We start from the raw sequence: 20891 nt of genomic DNA on the forward strand, positions 1-20891 counted from the left end.
ACACACACACACACACACATATATATACACATATATATATGTGTGTGTGTGTGTGTGTGTGCGCGCGCGCGCCCTCATGCATCTATTAAATATTTGATCCCATTTGAGTTTCACAGAAACCCTCTGAGGTAGTATTACAGTAGGTGACACAATGTGAAGCTGGATAGCTGATATTTTAACCCAATTTTCATGGCTTCAAAGCTTGGCATGTTGCCCAGACTGACAGTTATCACAGAATAGTCTACTCCTCATCAGGGAATTACTTAACCATCGGAGTCTCAGTTTCCTCTTTTTTAAAATGAGTTTCATAAGACCTGCATCATACACTTATTGCCAGGATGAAAAGAGCTGAGGCATGTAACGTGCTTGGCACCATTCCTGGCACATAGAAGGTGATCAATTCATGAAGCATGGTGTTATCAAAGGGATTGCTGCTTTGGTGATGGGTTGGACTCAGGGATGCTTGAGGCTCTTTTTGACTTCTAAAAGTTTGTCTCTGATAACTAGACAAGCAGAAACCTTGCTAAGATTTCTATTTCTAACACACATGGGCATAATAAATGACCAGGCTCACCTTTCTGTCCTTTGGAAAAGCATTTGGCCCCTCTGTTGATTAACAAGAAACCAGAGAGAAAGCCTGAGCCAAACAGATTTGTCATCTTTGCTCTCCTGTGGCTCCCCACCGACAGTGGTTTTCTCTACGGAAGGGAGAAAGACTGCTCCATCCCTTGCCAATTCCAGGAGAAAGCCCATGGAGTGAGTGGAATGTTCACCTGGCACTCACCCTCCCGCAGCAGGCTCCTGTAGTCCATGGGCATTCACTTCTTCCTTAACTTTATCAAGAGAGAAGATTTTTTCTGTAACATATATGTACTAAGTATTCACTATGTTCACGATCTTTGGACCAGGCCCTGTTTTAAGCAAAGGCTGTATTGTATTGAGTGAAACAGAGCTACAAAAATGATAAGGATCCTGCAGGATTTTGGTGATGAGCAGGTGAATTAATTAATGTCTATGGAATGTGCTTCATATATATATATTAAAATGCTACCCTCAATAAAGCTTTTTGAATGAATAAGTGACATATGTGTGCCAACAACCCACAAAGTCAAGAGAATCAGGAACTCAGTGGGATGGAGGGGAGATGGCAAGAAAATCTTCCGGATTTTGGTGATGAGCAGGTGAATTAATTAATGTCTATGGAATGTGCTTCATATATATATTAAAATGCTACCCTCAATAAAGCTTTTTGAATGAATAAGTGACATATGTGTGCCAACAACCCACAAAGTCAAGAGAATCAGGAACTCAGTGGGATGGAGGGGAGATGGCAAGAAAGGCTTCAGCGTAGGTGGTGCCTTTGATGTAAATGACTGATTGCTTCTAGCCAACATTTGCTGCAACAGATGAATGAACCTAGCCAAGGAAGAGTGGAGGAAATCTTAGAGCTGTGTCCATCTCTCCTTGCTCTCATGTGTTATATTTAAAAAGTTTTTTATGCATTATTCTTGTTCCCCTCTTTCTGCTCTTTTTCTCTTCTCTTCTCCATTCTCACCTGGTGTTTTCTCTCTTCTCACTTGGTGGCAAGACATAAGGAGATGGAAGGCATGTACAGCCTTCACTGGAATGGCTTCTCCACCCCAGATGACTTTCTGTTTTTCATATCACGGTGATTCCTGTTACACTGTAACAGCATCCCCACCCTCCACCAACCACTGATGCTAAAGGGAGGAAAATGTGACAGAACAGCTTAAAGTCCTCCATCCTACCCTCACTAACTGATCTATATCTCTTGCTACACTCCCTTAAACAAATTAGAGCCAATCACTACATTTTGAGCCCTGATTGCTATTCTCAGCTGAGCAAAGGAGAGCTCTGTGAGGGTCTAGGACTAATGATCTCAGTGGAGAAAAATTCAGAAGTCGATGCAGTCTGAGATCACTGGGGATGAGGCATTGTCTCCAAGAGGAAAGAGCAGAAGAATCCCTCCTTCCTTCTCCTAGCTCCTCACCCAGCCCTCCCCTTTTTGAATCAGACTGGTCAGAGCATGGAGAAGCTCAGTGGTATGGGATGACCTCATATAGAGAAGGGGAGGAGGAGAGATAAGATGGCTCCAGGGATGCCTTCCAACTCTGTCGTTTATGGTTCTAGACAGTTTCCTCCCAGAATCCTCAGTCCAAGGGGCAGAAGCTATCTGCACTCATCTCCTCTTTGCTGAAGGTTTCTGACACTTCTGTCATGCTAAGCAGCTTGCATCAAAGGCAACACCATGAGGAACCTAGTTTATTTTAGTGCCCCCTGCATCCAGTAGTGAAAACAATGAGTATGAACTTCCAGAAGAGCCAACACCTGCTTCCAGTGCTGACCTTTACACTTGAAGCTGTGAGACTAGGGTCATTTCACTCTAGATCTGCTCACCTCTGAAATGAGTTAAACAAGTTTATGGGATGTAGTAGGTGTTTGATAAATATGTGTCCCTTTCTTCTTTCCATCCTAGCCACAAAGCCTACATGTGGCAGATTAGGAAGGAAACTCTGGGCATTAATTAAATAGTAAGACACTTATTTGAATATAGCCTTGACCAAGTGTCTGGTGATGCATGTAAGATCTCTGGCAGTCATGGGGATGAGCTGGACGCGAGACGGACAGGTGATTCACCAAAACACTGAGAATCTTCCCTTTCTTTTTCCCTCCATCTGAGTTCTAGTCAGGCCAACCTCTTCTGAGGTCTGCAGGAAACTCCAAGGATCAGACTGAAGGTCTGTCAAAAACTCATATCCTCATCTCTTCTCCATAGGCCATCCAGATGTTGAACAACCCTGTAAGTCCAGTGTCCGCACCTGGAGCCCAAATTCAGCTGTCAACCCACACACGGTCCCGCCAGCCTGCCCTGAGCCACAAGGCTGCTACCTTGAACTGGAATTTCACTATCCTTTGGTTCCTGAGTCTCTGACGGTCTGGGTGACCTTTGTCTCCACTGACTGGGACTCTAGTGGGGCTGTCAATGACATCAAACTGTTGACTACCACGGGGAAGAACATCTCCCTGGGCCCTCAGAACGTATTCTGCGATGTTCCACTGACCATCAAACTCCGGGATGTGGGCGAGGAGGTATATGGCATTCAGATCTACACGTTGGATGAGCACCTGGAGATTGATGCTGCCATGTTGACCTCCATTGCAGACAGCCCACTCTGCCTAGCGTGTAAGCCCCTGCAGTACAAAGTGGTCCGGGACCCTCCTCTCCAGGTGGACGTGGCCTCCATCCTGCATCTCAATAGAAGATTCACAGACATGTAAGTGCACTTTCTGGATAAGGAGAGGACCAAGTGGGTGGGGTGTGGAAGGAAAAAAGGAGAGTCGGAGAGGCCTGGATTAAAAGAAGGTTCATCACAGCCAGACTCACTTCTAGGGCTTTATAATGTGGCATTGTGTATAGAATTGTCTTAACAAGGCAGAACTGATACGGTGGGAAGAGCAAGGATAAGGAACGAAGAGACTTGGATTTTGCTGATAGCTCCAAGTGTGACTCTAAGCATCCCAGTCTTTCGGAAACTTGGTTTTCCCAACAGTTGGATGGGATTAGCAGTGAGGAAGTCATTTATTACTAATGAAAGTAGAATAATTGAAGTTTGATGATGATTTCTTTTCTGTGTTACACTGAAGAATATTCATGCATTCTGGTTGCTTCTTCAGTGTGTGAGATGAAGGTGAAGTTGGCTGGGAATTGACCATGTTCCTGGGTATTTGTATGAGAATTTTGATGGAAGGTAAACATCACTAGTCATGGTCCTTGATTTGTTTTCTTTTTTTGAAGTGGAGCACTGGTCCAAACCCATTTAATTCATACGTGCCCTTGCAGATCTAGGTCTCCATAATTCTTGTGGATAGCCAGTGCTTTTATACAACTTAGTGTTTCTCCTGAATATAGCATATATCTCAAGCTTCCTCTCTAGTACACCTTCTTCAAACATCCTCAGGATTTATATTTTACACAAGAGATCACATTATAATGAAGTCATTCGTGTTTTTCCTGTGTGCCAAACAATGGTCTAAGGTGTTTACATCTTTTACTTGTTTCATCCTCTCTACATCCACAGCCCTATTATCCTGCTCCTTTTACAAAGAAGAAAACAGCAGCTTAGAGACGTGAAGTCATGTGTCCAGAATCGCACGGTTAGGAAGTGGTGAGATCAGGATTGGCATTCCACCTTGACTCCCAAGCCAGAGTACTCAGCCATTGTTCAGTTAATGATGTGATTCCAACTTCTGCTTTAACCTCACCAATGAGGGAGCCTTGGCCACCTAATTTGAGTACCAAGACTCGATGAAGTCAATCAGCAAACATTTGTTGAATGTTTATGACATGCGATGGATGTTGGTAGGGAACACTTTGAGTCTTGGAAAGAACAATAGCTCAGGAGTCAGACGCCTTGTGTTTGGTTCCAGCCAGTCCACCCACTGACGAAAGATAAATCAGTCAGTTTCGTTGAGCCTCAATTTCCTCCTCTGTGTGATGAAAATGTTGAAGTCCATGGTTTCTATGGGTCTTTTGTGGCTCTTTCTTTGATTGTAAGATGATATAAGAGACAATCTGTGCTCTGTCTACTTGAAAATATTTATGAAGCCAATCATTAATAGAAACCAAGTTCTGGAGGAAACTTTTAATCTTTTTAAGAGTCAGAACCACTTTCAAACTCTTTACCAGCACTTCCTTTTACATGCCAGCAATTAACGTGCACATCACAAGCAAACCCTTGCCCATTCATTGACTCAGAGATGAAGACCATCTGTTTAAGAACTCAGAGGGAGCGCTTGGTTTGTGTTTGGGAATGGACTTAAAATGTAAAGAATCATCCTGCCTTGAAAAGATTCCATAACCCCGTCTCTGCCATCTCCTCACTTGTCTAGAGTAGTAAAAGCTCCATAAATATGCATCCATTTAAAATTTCTTTACAAAACAATGGGGGTAATAAATAATAGATGTCTTAAAACCTCAGTTTAAATACAGCTTTCATTTTTTTGCCTCAAATTGTGAGCAAGGGAGAGCTGACACGGATGCTAAGTGTGGAATGGTGGAAGTTAGACTGAAGAAGTGAAAGCACCTGAGTTCTATCTACTTTCAGCGAAGTCACTAACCCGCTCTGTGATCTTAGTCTAGTCACTTACTCCTTCTGGTCTTCAGAGGCCTCCTCTACAAGGAGGAGCTTGCACTAGATTATTCGTGTTCAGACTCGGTTGCACAGCATGAAAACTTGAGAAATTTTTTAATTTCTCACTATCCAGGCCCACGTTCTTGTGCGCCATTTGTTCTTTCATTCACTCAACAAATACTTCTCTCGTCCCTAATGTGTGACAAGAACAAGGGCTACCCCGAGGTGTTCGCTGGCCTTTCTCTTTGCTTTCTTGAGTCCCAAGGAATTTACTGGAGAACTGGGCTGGGCTGGGCTTCCTGACGTGAATGTTCTCTGAGACTCTGAACAAAGTAAAACATCATTCCAAGTCAACCTACCATTTCAACTCCGTTATCTCTTAGTAATGCAAGTTCTGAACTCCAACACAAATACCTCTGTGTGTCTCTGCATGTGTGTGTATTTGGCTGCTTTCACATTTTTTCCATATCAAATAAATTGGCTCATGGACAAGTTCTATATAAAGACTGTTTTGGAGAAAAAGAGGAGAGAGAGGAAAAAATGCCTTTTATTTTCCTTCCCCGACTCAACCCATTACATGATCCCCTTTGACCTTTGTCTTCATTTTTTTCTCTCAGCAAAAATATTTATTCTTTCTGTTATCTATCCTGGAGATAGTTTCCCAAGGTATGACATTGATGGAGGGAAGGGCTTCTGGGCTTACCCATGGATGCTTCCAGTAGACTGATTACTTTTGGCCAGGATGAGGAAGAAATGCAGAACATCTCCCTTAAGTGGAAACCCCTTCATTGAATGAGAAGTGACACTAGCAGAGGAAAAGAGGACCAGCGCCAACTCTGCTACTAATTTGCCATCTGACATTAAGACACATTGCGTCATTTATTTAGGCTTCAATTTCCCTGTGTGTAAAATTGGGGGAAAACACATTATGCAATTCTGTGTGGATAGATGTTGTTCTTAGGTGACAGGTGACTCATTTACCCTCTTTTTTATTTTTATTTATTTATTTTTTTTTTATTTTTTTTTAAGTAAAAGGGATTCGGCAGAGATTGTCTATAAGATCAGTACCTGGAGTGGACCTGACTGGTTCCAATGCCCTAGTGAAATGTGTGGTGTGTGGACAATAATCATGCGAATAATAATAATGACTACTTACTGAATACTCACCGTTTAAGTGCCTTACAAATATTTATGAGGCAGGTGAAGCTCAGAGAAAAATCTAGAGTTCAGAAAATGTACTCATCCAGCCTACCACAGCTGGCAATGGCAGAGCTGGTCTCATTCCAAATTCCCCTTTCTCAACCACAACGCCTCCTGCTGTAATAACGCAGAGGCAGACCTCTAGAGCTCAGACACGCATCCAAGCTGGCTGAAGTTCAATGTTCAGCAAGTAGAAGACATGCTTACAACTCGCAGGCCTTTAGCCCACAGTCCATTCCTGTGACCCAGTCTTGGAGCCCAGCAACACAAGTTACACAGCCAGTTCTTCATGTGTGTGGCTGGGAACAAAGAAGGGAGGCTTCTGTTTCTCAACTTGACTGTCATCTTGACTTGCTTTGACTTGCTTCTGCACCGGGCACCATGCTGCTTGGGTCTGTATGAAATCTTCAGATTTCTCTAAGAAGTAAAAACTTGACAAAACTAAGCCCTTTTTTTTTTTTGGCTTAGGGTAAGTCAGGTGTAAGGCAAAGCAGGAATAGTGAATAGCAGCTCACTATCATTTATCTATTCATCTGCCCATCCATTCACCATCAATTGATTCAGCAAATAGTTACGGGTGTCTATCACCATGGAACTAGGAATAGAGTCCTGATCTCTGGCCTCATGAGCACACAGTTGAAAGGGGGAAATAGGTAAGGAATCCAGTGATTATACTGCAGCATGAAAGATGCTATAGTGTGAGGAGTACAAGGAAAACATAGGAAGGGTATCTAACCCAGTTTGAGGTAGTTAAAAAAGGTTTCTTGGAAGAAGTGCTATATAAGCTAAGAACTGATGGATGAGTAAGAGTTGATCCTTGAAGAGACTTGCCACAATTCCATGATTTAAACCAAGTGGATGCTCAGCAAACATTGGTAAATGAATGAAAGAACAAATAAATGAATGGAACAACATACTATATTTCATAGCAAACGTGGTTGTTCAATTTCAGAACAAATGTAGAGTTTTTGAGGAAGGGAAATGTAATAATCTGGACTATTGATCACTTTGGTTCTTAAATCTACTCCTTTTTAACTGCTGTATAGTATTCCCTATTAGGAATAACTGTACTCCTAATGCTAGGCAATGAGTATTTCACACATTTTTCTATTGCAATCAAATGCTGCAGCAAGAGCTCTTGTATTAACCTCCTCATGGGCATATGTGAGCATTTTTCCAGGCTGATGCTGAGAAGTGGAACTGCTGGGTTATAAACCATGACCTTTTTCATTTCAGTGGATACAACCGATGGCTTTCTGAGAGAGTGACCGAGCTCATATTCCAACAGCAGTTGGTAGTGGGACCTTATGTTCTGCATTGTCACTACGATTTGACAAAATGAAAGTGCTTTGTCTTTGGGCATTTGATGTTCTCATTGATGTTCTTGTGATGAACATCTTGAGTAAGCATCTTTCAATTATTTTAACATCTCCTCTTATGTAACTTGCTAAGAATATCTTTCATTTATGTTTGGTTGTTCATCTCTTTATACCTTGGTTTTGCCATCTGTTAAATTAGGATTTTAATGCCCCCCCACCCCAGGACAGAGGCGCAGCATCAGTAGTGAGAGCTGTTTCTCCAAGCCCGGATACCTCTGCTCCTAGCCCAGGCTGGCAGAGTGTAGAGTCAGCACAATCTTACTCTATTTCTGGAAGCTGGGCATCATCCACCTGTAACTCCCTCTCCTCAGTCTGAGGCCAAGTACCTCTCAGGATGAAATACGGGTTCTGAGAACATTCGGGTTTTGCAAAATCAACAGATCTCCAGATTCAGCAGCAGCCATAGAAGTGCTGACTGTCTCCAAGTACCTTCACGATTTTGAAAGTGTGAAGCATCCATTTGATGCTAGCACCACTGAAATCATTTATCCTAAAAATGTCTCTGTATCAGTCTGATGCACTGCCGAACTTTATAGCAAGTGGGCCATTACAGATGTTGAATAAGACACAGAAGAGAAATGATAGACCTGAGGCTCTGTTGATAAATTCTTTCTCCCTTCCTCTCTTTCTTTCTCTCTTTCTTCCTCTCTTTCTTTCTCTCTTTCTCTTTTCCTCATTCCTTCCTTCCTTCCTTCCTTCCTTCCTTTCTGTAACAAGTCATTACAACGTGTCAATCTTATTGCTGGTACTGTAATTCTGAATCTTACAATTGGATAGGGAAGCTGAACTGAAAAATATCCCAAGTAAAAAATATTATTACAAACTAAAGATTGTTATTAAAACAGGTTATAAAGAGTATACTCTCCCCTTAAAGGAAGGGGGGATGGCCCTTATTATATAGTTTGGATTTATATTTATTATTCATTAGGAAATAGAGGTCTAAGCCTATCAGATTTGTGTTTTTATAAAATTGCTCCAGGTGCTCTTTGAAGAAAGGATTGAGGAAGAGTGGAAATTGGGGGTTATTGCTAAAGTCCAAACCAGAGGTTATGATCATTTGCATAGAGAAGTGGATGAATTGGAGACATGTCAGAGGTGGAATCCACAGAGCTTGGTGATGTATTGGATGCAAAGGTTTTAAGATGGAGCTGTCCAGTGACTCCGTTTCTGGTTTGAGCATTTGGAATGAGGTTATTTCCTGAAATGGAGGAATAGCTTTTACTGTAGTATTTGATTCGAGGGTTTTCCAAGAGTTTCTTTGGATAAATAACAATGAGTTCGTGAAATCAGGTTGCAGTGTGTCCTGGTGTCACCTACTTCTTTGTTCTTTTGCTGTTTGTCCGGGGATAAGTAGGTTGGACTGGACTTGGTTGTGTAGCTCCAATTCCTGATTTTTAAGAAAACAAACAAATGAATAGGAAAGAGAAGGAAAATAACAGCCGTCAGAGTAATTACAGATGTGGGAAGAATGGAGGAATTTATCTCACACTGGGCATTGGCAAGACGAGCGGACAAAATCCATTCAGTCTGTGCTCAGAGATGATGAGAATCTTGAGGACAGGGCTCCATGAGTTCATGTTGTGTCTGTTGAAACAGAAACCTCAGGCATTTACTTCAGAGATGCTGAGTTCTGAATCAGGAATCTGGTTCCCAGGCCAGCACACGACTGCCTTGCAGTGGGACCCTGACTGGGTGCCTCCACAGTGTGAGCCTCAAATCCTTCCCCTGAGAAAAGTGGGTGCTGATGCCTTTCCATACAGTCTCACAAGGGGTGCCCTGAACAACTGTAATGAGATCACAGGCTTGCGGGGACGTGATGCTGTCTGGGGAACTCTGCAGTTTTAAATGTTTATGATTCTTTCTGTTGTTTGGTTTTCATGTGGCTTATTCCTGGCCATGGCCAGGCTGGAGAGTATGTGTGAAAGGTAAACACACAGACACGCACAGACACACAGGTGAGACTGTTTCCTGTGAAACTCTAACCGGGTTGCTATGGTTCGGTGTTGGGTTAGAAGGAATAAAAGATAAATCGCACTTTAATCGCTGCAGCTGAACCAAAGGGGGAAAAAAAGGAGGAAACCCACCAAAATGCTGGCCCTGGATCAGGAGACCTGAATTCCAGGCCTGCTCTGAAATGTTGCTGTGTCCCTGACCTGTGACTCTCCTCGGTGGGCCCAAGGCCCCTTCAGGAACAGGAAGGCACAGGTAGCTGACCCTAAGGGACATTGCCAGGGCTGACATTCCATTCAGACCACTGAGGGAGTCTAATTCTGCAAGGGTGGAGGCAGCAGGTGCCATGTCACACTGGCAACAAGTCTGGACTGCGCTCAGAGACTGGCCCCTGTACAGACAGCCTCCCAGGCACACCGGGTAGCTCGGAGCTCCTCCCTGACATGCTCTCTCTCTCTCTCAGGGCTTATCAAGCTCTCCCTTTGTGACAGTTCCAAACGTATTGCTGCATTTTTCTGGTTGAGTGGCATTTTGATTAGAGGTGGTGACTAGGTAGTATCTGCCACCTTATCCTCAGCTTCTCCGGCAAGGCCAGGCATCAAGTAGGTGGCCAATAAATGGAGGTAAATAAATGCATGCATGCCTGAATGAATGAATAAGTAAACTCTGTGGCAGATCAATAGCTAGCAGAAATCCATGATGATACAGATGATACCTGGTATATTTGAAGCTTTTCTTTAACTTCTAAGATGGTTTAGTTACCAGAAAATCAAAAGAACAAAAGAGAGCCGGGCCGGTGTAGCTCAGCAGTTGAGTGTCAACCCAGGAACCAAGAACTCACCGGTTGGATTCCCAGTCAGGGCACTGCCTGGGTTGCTGGCTCAGTCCCCAGTGAGGGTGTGCAGGAGGCAGCCGTTGGATGATGTTTCTCTCTCATCTTGTCGATGTTTCTATCTCTCCATCTCTCTCTCTCTCTCTCTCTCTCTCTCACACACACACACACACACACACACACACACACACACACACATTAAAAAGGACAAAAAAGAAGTGAAACAATGCTGCCAAAACTGAGATAAGAGATGATGGTGCTGGTGAAGGGTAGTAAAAGTGAGAGCATGGAGGGAAGGGAGTGGGGCTGAGCCAGACTAATGGGTTGGAAATACTTGATGCCTGAGCAGAGGGAAGGGGCAGGTGAGTGGGCGTGGAAGATGCCTGTGTCACTGGCATCCCTGAAACTGAGAATGTGAAGGTAGAGGCACGTTTGGGTTGGGATGAGAGGAAGAAGATGAGTGCAGAAGTGCCTTGCCATCGGCAGCCCGTGAGTCAGTGGCTGGCACGCAATCACACTTCCCTTGAAACCATAACATTCCCTCCCTCCATGGAGCTGTGGGAGCAGTCAAGGTAAGCTTGAGGTGTGTGCGCACATGAATGCGTGTGTGCAAAGGTGTGTGTGTATTGGGGTTTGGGGGCAGACAGGACCTGTGAGACCACTTGTTTTCTTTATCCACTGATGCTCAAAGTATAGTCCAGTGTTCTGCAAAGGTCCCCCGGGGCATCGCGGGGTTAATCTTCCATGGCACTAATACCTATAACGTTACAAGGTACAGGCTTTGTTTTCTACCCAGGATTAATCATTCACTCATGGGCTTTAATACAAGCCAGACACCACCTCACTGCGCCTCATGCAGAATGCCAGTCCCCCTTCCATGCTAATGCCGCTTTCACAGCCTTGTTTTCAAGGTGGGAAGGAGGGTTTTCTTTGCCCCAGTTTCAATATCCTATAAACTAAAAGGTTTGGAAATTTCCACCAAGGATGTTCGTCAAAAAATACCAGGAAAGCTGGACTTTGACTTTAATTTTCTATGACTTGTAGCAATTTATTCCCTTTCTCCATGTTCAGTATCCATCCCATGATGAGAAACTTGGGATGAGTGATATCTGAAGCCATTGAGCTCTGTTTCTTCATGTTCATGTTTTCTTGTTGAGCTCAGCTCCTTTAATACAAACTCCATCTCCAGAAGCTCCATTATGAGGTGCTCCAACCTCCTACTTTCTAGGAATTAAACGGAAAAACTCAAACCTGGAAGGAGCATTGAAGCCCAGAGAGGGGAGGCCACTTCCTCAGAGCCACACAGCCCTTTAATGGCAGAATAGGTCATTGAACCTGGGGTTCCTGACTCCCCATCCAAGTGCTCCTTCCCCCACAGAACCAAGTGCTGGAGCGTGGCCAGGCCTTGGGACTCAGGTTTGAGTTCGGCTCTCTCTGATTGTGAAGTCTCTGTTGGAAGCTCCGAGTACAATCGCAGAGAGCTGACATCAGTAACGTCATGGCAGCTGGTGCTGGGGAGGGGGCTGGTATAGGAAATGAGAGCACACATTTGGCCAAGCTCAGGGTCCACGTGACCCTCCGAGAGCCCTCATTTCAAAACAAACTCAACCTTTTAGGTTCAAGTTCTCCCTCCCGTCAGAAACGTGACTTCCTGCTTCTAAGAAGCAAAGCTTACAAAAGAGCTCAGAAGACCTCGCAGACATCAAATAGCTCTTACAAAATAGCGTTTTGATGAGTTAAGTGTAAATGAATCAGAAACATAAGGATTACATTTTCCCCAAGTGCACATGGGTTTCAAATTTGAGGGGAAATGGAGTTTGCTAACTGCACTCCGGCTTTCACCGAACCCAAAGCATTCATTCCTGGGGCTGGTGGGGGGGAGAGGGGAGAGAGAAGAAAGAGAAGCCCAGCCCCCAAATGGTTTTAGATGTGGTGCCAAATTTGAAAACGCTGTTGGGCTCGCCCTTTGCCAGTAATAAAATTGCTGGCCACCCAGAGAGGCCACAGGGAGGAGAAAGGAGATTGCTTTCCCCACTGGCCCCTGGTCTCAACAACTGTGTTCAGTTAGTGCCGCTCAATCACCAGCTGTCACTGGGTCCCAGCACCGGACTTGCTGGCCCCCAATTGGCCTCGATTTTCACACTGCGCCGCATGCCTTGTTTACCTCCAATGGGATACAGCGTTTGGGCTCCCAGAGGCCTTGGCGACCGGTCAGCTAGTCACAAGCCCCTGCTCTGTAGTCAAGAGACCTGTCCATCACCAGCAGGGGTGTTTGGGGAAGCTGTCACACATCGCCTTTGGTTGCATTCAGGAAAAACAAGAGTCCCTTGTAGATCTTTTCCGCTCTCCTTCCCTTAATGCTCTCCAGGTGTGGCGTTTCCCCCAAACTGGGAAATGTCTTTCCTTCCAATCTCTGCCGGACTCCACAGCCAGTTAAGTCTCAGGACTGCTGTTACCTTATCCCCGGATTTGAAGCTCTGGATTTTTTTTTTTTATAATTTCCACATTGTCCCTCCATTCTTTCCCTGGTATTTTATTTCATTGCACCAAGAAAGTAGAAAATCATTTCAATTGGTGGTAAAAGATGATTAAAACAAAATAACAAAGGCCTTGGCTGCAAACTGTTAGTTTCATTAAATTTGCTACTGTGTTTTAAATTGGTACCAGGGCAAATCTTTGGACAACTCCGTCAAAGGCTGCTGGAATTAATCAGTCGCATGTATACATTTGCTCCTGCCTGAGCCTTGCACAGAAGGAGGGCAGCATTGCCCGTGTGCAAAGAAAGAGTTTTGTGTTACCTGTGTGAAGAGGGCCGGACCCCACTCCCATTGGGAGGGATCCAAATGCCCAGGGGAGTCTCAGATCCCTGTCATCCCATTCTTCATCCGTTTAATCCAGACCATGAGTTGGAGCTCATAGTGGTCACCAGAAGGAATAAGCAGTTGGGTATTGCAAGACCATAGTCCATTTTCCCCAAGATTCTTTCATGGCAACGATACCTCAGCATCACAGCTTTGCTTTACTAAAGGAGCATGTGTGGTGGAAAGCGCTGCTGTCTGCTGGATGGGGACCTGGAAGGAGGGATCTCTGGGAGTGGAGGGAGCCCAGCCTGTCTGAAGACGTGGGTGCTGGTTCAGTATCTCAGCCACTGTAGCACATGTAATTGTGATTTCTACAACTGGAGGTGGGGTGGGGGCCTTAGGAAGGCATTGTGTCTGGTGTGGCTCTCCATCACTCGGGGACTCAGCATCTTACCTCAGAGCCTTCTGCCATCTATGCACACTCTAACCTGACCATCTAGGAAGACTTTAGCACTTCTTTTGGATCCTCCTGATGTTCAGTCTAATGGGACTTGCTTTATCTAAAAAGGTTTACCTGTGTCCTGTTTTGAGCTGTTCCTACTGCTCAGAATGCCATACATGCAATTTATGTCTTCGGACATTTTCCCATGTGCACTGTCTCAAACTTTAATCCGTTCAACAGATATTGTTGGAAGCCTATTCTATGTCTGTCAGGCACTGTGCTAGGCACAGATATATAGCAAAGAAAGTCAGACATGTTCTCTGTCCTTGAAGCACTTAACATACATCAGAGATCAGACATTCAGCATCTTAGGGTGTCCCAAAATTCACGCAAGAAGTAATTTTGATAGAAAACACAGGTTTATAATTAAAAATTGTAAATATTTTATTGATTCATAAGGTATACAGTATAGGGTTATGTATGGAATAGCACATCGGGTAAATGGCCTCCACGGCTTTGCTGGCACATACGCAAAGCCGTGATCTTCATTGATCTTCATTGTCCCTGCTCCGGGGCCATAATTGGTACTTGGTAATGCTGCTTATCAAAAAGGGATTGAAATCAAAGGACAACAGATATTAGAATCTGATTAAATGAACCAAGTAAAATTAGGCTTTTATTTTTTGTTGTTGTTAATGCTCACGCAAAATTCAAATCTTGCGTGAATTTTGGGACACCCTATAATTGCAACTAAGTATGCTGAGTTTTATAATGAAGTATGGGGTGCTAAGGACACCTGTTTCGACAGGAATCAACCTAACCCAGGTGTCAGAACTCTCCCTAAGCCTTTCTCATCCTTCTAACCTCTCTTTGGTCTTCCTCTCTTTTGGAGTTCTTCAAACTCTACCCTGTTTTACAACCATGCTGCATTTGACTTATCCTCCTGTTTGCCTTTGAACTGTTTGAGACCAACGATGGTATCTTCTTCATCTTTGGGATGACTCTTACCCGAAACTCCATATATACATAGGGTGTCCCCCCAAAATGTATACCCACTTGAACAGCTGATAGCTTAAATGATGTTTCTTTCTTTGCAGATTTAACCCATTGAAATTAATGACAGCCAACATTTTGTGGGGACACCCTGTGTATAAAAAATATTTTAATACCTTAATAAATAAATAAATAAATAAATAAAAATTTTAATGACACAAGGAAAGCGAGGTCCAGAGAGAAGAACTGATTCATCCCAAATCACAACCCAATTTAATGGGAGAACTATAAACATTTTCCTTGACACGTGGTCCAGGTGGCATCCATAGCAATGCCAGAAATTCCTCCCCAAAGGCGTATGATACTCTGTATCCAAGTGCTTCACAGCCACCCTCCCTCAATGAAAATTGAGACCAGAGTACCTCTCAGTCTGAAACAGAAGTAAAGTGTTCTCTTAAGAATTCAGGTTGAATAAAGAAAAAAATGTTAAAGCACCACGTGAATAGAGAGAGAAAAAAAATAAAAGAATTCAGGGTGATCCACAGATGAAGTTGGAATTGAGGATATCATTATCACATGCAGGAAAACCGGGGTGTAGTTAACCTTAATGTATGAATGGTAAGAATTAAATCCCTTTGAGAAAACGACAGGGCTCCAGAGTCCCTCAGCAGGGAAGGCAATTTTGTTGTAAGTTTTAGATCTCTGTAAATGAAATAGAATATGAAAACATCTAGCCTAGTGCCAAAACGCGGTAGGCACTCAGTTCAACCCTGCATCTTCCAGCCCACGAGGTAAATTTGGTCTCCCTTTCCACCTTTCCCCCTAAACCAGGTATCTCTGCTGCTACCAAAATGGTCTTCCGGGAAACAAACACGATGATGTCCTTGCCATGCAAGCCCATTCCCTTCTCCTTCTAATGACCTGGCTTCTCCTTAGCTTTCTCCAGTCAGGCCATTTCTCAGAGTCTCCTCCTCAGCCCCTACCCTTGTCGACTGTGCCAAAGCCATCCATTGCCAAGCGTTTTCTTCCCCACAAGCCTATGAGCATCCGAAAGGCAGGACCATATTTTGTGGCTCACCGAGTCCCAGAAACCCAAGAGAAGCTGGGATGACTCGGTGAATGCTATTTGGGTGAATGAATGGATGAACGAATGAAATGAGATACATAGATTTATCCAGGATTTGAAAAAGTGGTCAAAGCCATCAATATAATTAGGTAGCATAGAGCAAACTAGCTGGATTTGATGATTCTACATGTACTCTTTTTTCACGTACTCTAAAAATGAGGTTATAGGAATAGGTTTGTGATCTTATATTCATGGAAAATTGCATGTGAGCATGTTTATACATAAAATTATACATGAATGGATGGGTGGCCAGAATGTTCTTGGTAATAGCCACAAGGCGATGGAATTTGTGACCATTTTGCTTTATTTTGTTTTTTCACATCGTGCTCTAAGTAGTTTACACAGGCATGGGTGATCTTGATGGTTAGAAAAATAATAATAAAGCAAGTGTGATAATGCACTGTCACTTCTCAACTGAGGAAAAAGGTCATCCTAAAGATATGTTAGAACTGAAGCTGTTTTTCTCTAAAATGCTACATAAGAAATAAAATACAATTTAGTTGGAGTAGCAGCTTCCTAAAAGACTTTAGGGCTATGAAGGGGCACTTGCCTTCTCCTCACAGAGTTTTTGCATTCTGTGTGCTTATCCGAGGAGTCAGCTCAGTGTCATGGAAAGGTCAAGGGTTCTAGCGTGAAAACGCATGGTTTATATTCTGTTTTATAGCTAATATCTCCATGACCTTGGGCAGATTACTGAACTACCCTGAACACCATGCAAATGATTTCTACCTGTCAGGTTTATATTAAACATAGTATGTACAATTTGGTGGACTAACCTACAAATATTTCCAATACTAACATCTATTGGGAAGTTCTAGATCAACCATAACTGATGTAACTAGCATTCTTTCAAATGCATAGGTGAGATCAGAAAAACATGTTGCCAGGGGCAAGAAATAAAACGGAACTGGGAACTAGGCAGGTAAGCGCCCCGCACCTCACATTTTATTGATGCAGTGCCATGAGTCTTGGCAACTGGGTGGACAAGAAATATAAACAAAAAATCTGAGAATTGAAAAGAAACTATCATTTTTCTCCTCTGTAACAGACTACATAGTAACAGTAATAAAAATCAACAAATTCTTAGACCTAATAAAACAGTCTATGAGGACTTCTAAGTAGAATATCCATTTATAAAACTCAATTACTTTTATCAGCCCCAAAATATGATAGTACAAATATATATCTGTACATGCATGTATGTGTGCAGATAGCTAGATATGTAGACAGATTCAAGCTACCATTTACAACAGCACTGACATCTATAAAATGCTTAGAGTCAGGAATATATTTCCTAATAAAAAAATCATCACAAGTTTTATGAAGAAAGCTTTAAACTTTACTGGAACCGTAAATGATGACCTAAATAAATAAAAAAATAAAGTGTGTGTATAAATGGGAGCATGCAGTGGGACAAAGATCTCTTTTCTCTTCAAATACATCTATAAAGTCAATGAAATTAGAATCATAATCTTTACAGGCAGTTTAAAAATGAAACTTAAAATTCACATGAAAGAGCAAAGAGGTCTCCTTAGCATAGATCTGTAGTATAAATCAAGAATTCGACTTCTGTAAAAGTATGGAAGTTAAAATAGACTGTGATGGATACAATTTAAAAAAAAATTGACCAATGAACCAAGATGAGCCATAAACAAACCTGTCTAAATCCTGAGTGACATATGGCGAGGGAGGCGTTAAAACTCGGTAGTGAAAGAATTAAGTACTCCAGACGTAATGCTGGGCAAATGGTTCATCCGTATCTGAAGGGGGCAAGGTGGGGGGCGGGGGGGAGAATAGTCCTAACTTACATCATTTTAAAAACTACATTGCACATTATTGAAGCCATACATGTGAAAATAAATACCTTAAAACTATTCAAAGGAAATAGAGGAGACTATTTTACGAACTTCCAGTGAAGAAACATTAATTCAACAAGACATGAAAAGCACAAATCATGAAGGAAATGATTTAAAATTCTACTCTATAAAGCAGCATAAACAAAACAATAAGAGTCACAACCCAAATGATTAAATGATAATGATAGCAATAATAGAAACAACCTAGGTATCTATCAAGAGACGAATGGCCAAATAAAGTGTGGCATGTTCATGCAGTAAATTTAAAATGGCACTCCGAATCCTGTGAAAGAAATCAGAAATGATAATAATAATCATGTTTCAGGTGAAGTGGTAAAATTTTAGCTCCAAACATAGTACTGGCAGGGAGTTTCCGGCTTGCTGATCCCATCACCAAATGAGAAGATTTGGGGTTGGAGGGTGGCTTTGGATCAAGATATTCTCATGGTGTTGGCAAGACCAGAAAAGGGAGCCATAGAGGCAGGAGGGCAAGCCAGCAGCTGCTGCAGCCATCAAGGTTGACATGTTGGAGGCGGCTGGGATGCAGAGGGGATGACATACTAGTAGAAGCTGTGGGTGGGAAGAATTGACAAGGCCTGGGGTCTGCCTGGGTGTGGGAGGCATGGAGGGAAAGGAGTTCGAGTGACAGTGTAAGACTTTCCAGATGGTTTTAGGAGCAGCTGAAAGGAACAACTTGAAATAAGCGTCCTACTTTTCAACCAACTATGAAATAGATCCTAACCTCCAGCAAAGCCTTCAGAAGCCATGAGCTGGTCCTGAGAGAATTCTGTTCTACCTGGATCCCTGAGAAAAGAGACCTTGTCCAGCATTCATTTTGACTTTTTAAAAAAAATCTTTATTGTTGAAAGTATTACATGTCCCCTTTTTCCCCCACATTGACTTCTTCTAGCTCTCCCCCGCTCCGTCCCCTCCCCCCACTCCAGGCTTTCACCATCCTATTGTCTATGTCCATGGGTTGTGTGGGGAAGGGTGTGTGGCTGGGAAGAGATCATTTTGACTTTAACTTGGAGAAAATGTCATTTTATCACAAGACTTCTTCAGTGGGAGAACATAATCTCTTTAATAAGTTGTACCCTGATACCCCCTCCCTACCTTTTTATGAAGGGAGTGGCCTAGGCTTCTATGTTCCTCTCTGAAAACAACCCCAGGCTTCTGTGAGATAGTGAAACATGAGCCATGCGTGTGCTGTTGGAAGAAGGAGGGTTATTCAGGTTTCTCTACCAGTCACGTGTGCCATGTAATGCTAGTGGGTAAGGAGGAAGACCGTGGATGGAAGTTACTGGGAGACAGATTTTGGCCCAGGGAAAAATTTGAAAACCAGGGATCCAGAATTTTCAGATGTTGAAATCACCACCTGAAGGGAAAGCAAGCTGCAGGCAGGCACTGAGGGTGTTCTAGCCAAATGACATGACAGACTATCCATCAAACTATGAAACATGTGATAGATGATGGCCCCATCTTCATGGGTTTACCTAATAACCAAGGTTATAGGTAGTTAGTTACCTTTCCATCCATCCCGTCTAGTAAAGAAAATACAGCGGAACTCCAGTGAATGAGAATGTGGACAATTAACAGTCATGGGTTAACATATGTTAACTTTATCATAGGCAGAGCACATATGTGCTTTATATGTGTTCTCATAGTCAGTCTGTAAGAAAACACTGCGACTAATGTGAAGTAGGCTCGGAGCAGAGAAACTCCTGCCTGTGACACAGGAGTAGATGATGAAGTGAGGATGGACACACATTCGCCTGCCTGAGAGTCGTATTTATTGAGAAGGAGGAGGAAGAGGGGAGGAGGAAGACATTAACAAATGTTATTGCAGTGTCTTAAATATTATCAGCCATAAATCATTTGTGACACCCACATCCAAATGCAACACAGTGTCGAGAAGTGCTTTTCACACTCACATGTCCCATTTTCACAGAAGGGTCCCATTTGCTTCAGAGAGTGACCATGTGCCCCCAGTGGCCTGAGATGTAGCACAAAGAAAATGTATACCGTAACATGGTTATATTTGCTTAATATAAAATGGGCCTCCATATTTTAGAGCAGTGGTTCTCAACCTTCTGGCCCTTTAAATACAGTTCCTCATGTTGTGACCCAACCATAAAATTATTTTCGTTGCTACGTCATAACTGTAATGTTGCTACTGTTATGAATCGTAATGTAAATATCTGATATGCAGGATGGTCTTAGGTGACCCCTGTGAAAGGGTTGTTCGACCTCCAAAGGGGTCACGACCCACAGGTGAGAACCGCTGTTTTAGAGCAAAATTAATGAAGGTACTGTAGAATGTATGTCATTTTTATGTTGTGCCTTCATGTATTCCCTGGGAAAAGCCATCTTTCTCCCAGCACACTATTCCAGTTTTAGAAGCAGCATCAGAAGAAGTATACATTCACTAGTGTAGAGGTGGATAAAATATTGACTAAAGTAAAAGAAAAAAAGGAAGTATATAATTATATCGACAATTTAGCATGCCAGAGGTTTACAAGGCAACAGTTACTTATACACTCACCCATAAAATAGCTCAGGATCTTTACGCATTGCACCTGCTTAGTCTTCATTGACAGAATACTAATGGAATCCCCAGGGACTTCTGGTCTACCCACAATATTACTGTCTGCTCCAGCACTGCTAACACAAGTTCTCTTTCAGGTGATAAGCTCAACATTCTTAGGAAGGCTATGTTCCTCACCACAGGTTTTAATGCTCATACACTCCAGCTCATCGTTGTTGTGTTGTGAGTCAGGAGACATTGTCCGTCCATTTCCCCTACACCTGTTATCTCACTGGCCTTATCCAAGCAGCTCCAACCCTAACAACAGCTGAAACAACAGATGGGCAGGAGAACTTGGGATTTTTTAACATCGCCTTCTTGTTTATGAAATCCCCCCCAACTCTGGAATCTGATAGGAATTCTCTTCATTATCATTTTGTGTGTGTGTGTTTCCCCCCATGGCACATTGTTATTATTAATAAGTAAATAATTGATGCTGAGGGAAATGAAAGAAAGGAATAACATCTTCCTTTGACAGTGGTGGAGGAGGAGATGGGGATGGGGATTTGTTCATGTGGAATTGATGTCAAGATGTCTGTGCCTCAGAGGATAACTGACAGTAGCCAGGATCTTTT

General features: G+C 42.9%; 1 protein-coding gene across 3 annotated transcripts in view; it reads left to right on the plus strand.

The window, feature by feature from the left end:
• The window catches only part of PAPPA (pregnancy-associated plasma protein A, pappalysin 1), a 215964-nt gene that overhangs the window by 76622 nt on the left and 118451 nt on the right, over positions 1–20891 (plus strand). For all 3 annotated transcript variants that reach the window (XM_014528925.1, XM_014528924.1, XM_014528926.1), the window contains exon 7: positions 2798–3296. In XM_014528925.1, the coding sequence (XP_014384411.1) occupies positions 2798–3296 (499 nt within the window). The remainder of the gene's footprint in view (positions 1–2797; positions 3297–20891) is intronic.

This window comes from Myotis brandtii, unplaced genomic scaffold (assembly GCF_000412655.1).
Source record: "Myotis brandtii unplaced genomic scaffold, ASM41265v1 scaffold658, whole genome shotgun sequence".
Taxonomy (NCBI): domain Eukaryota; kingdom Metazoa; phylum Chordata; class Mammalia; order Chiroptera; family Vespertilionidae; genus Myotis; species Myotis brandtii.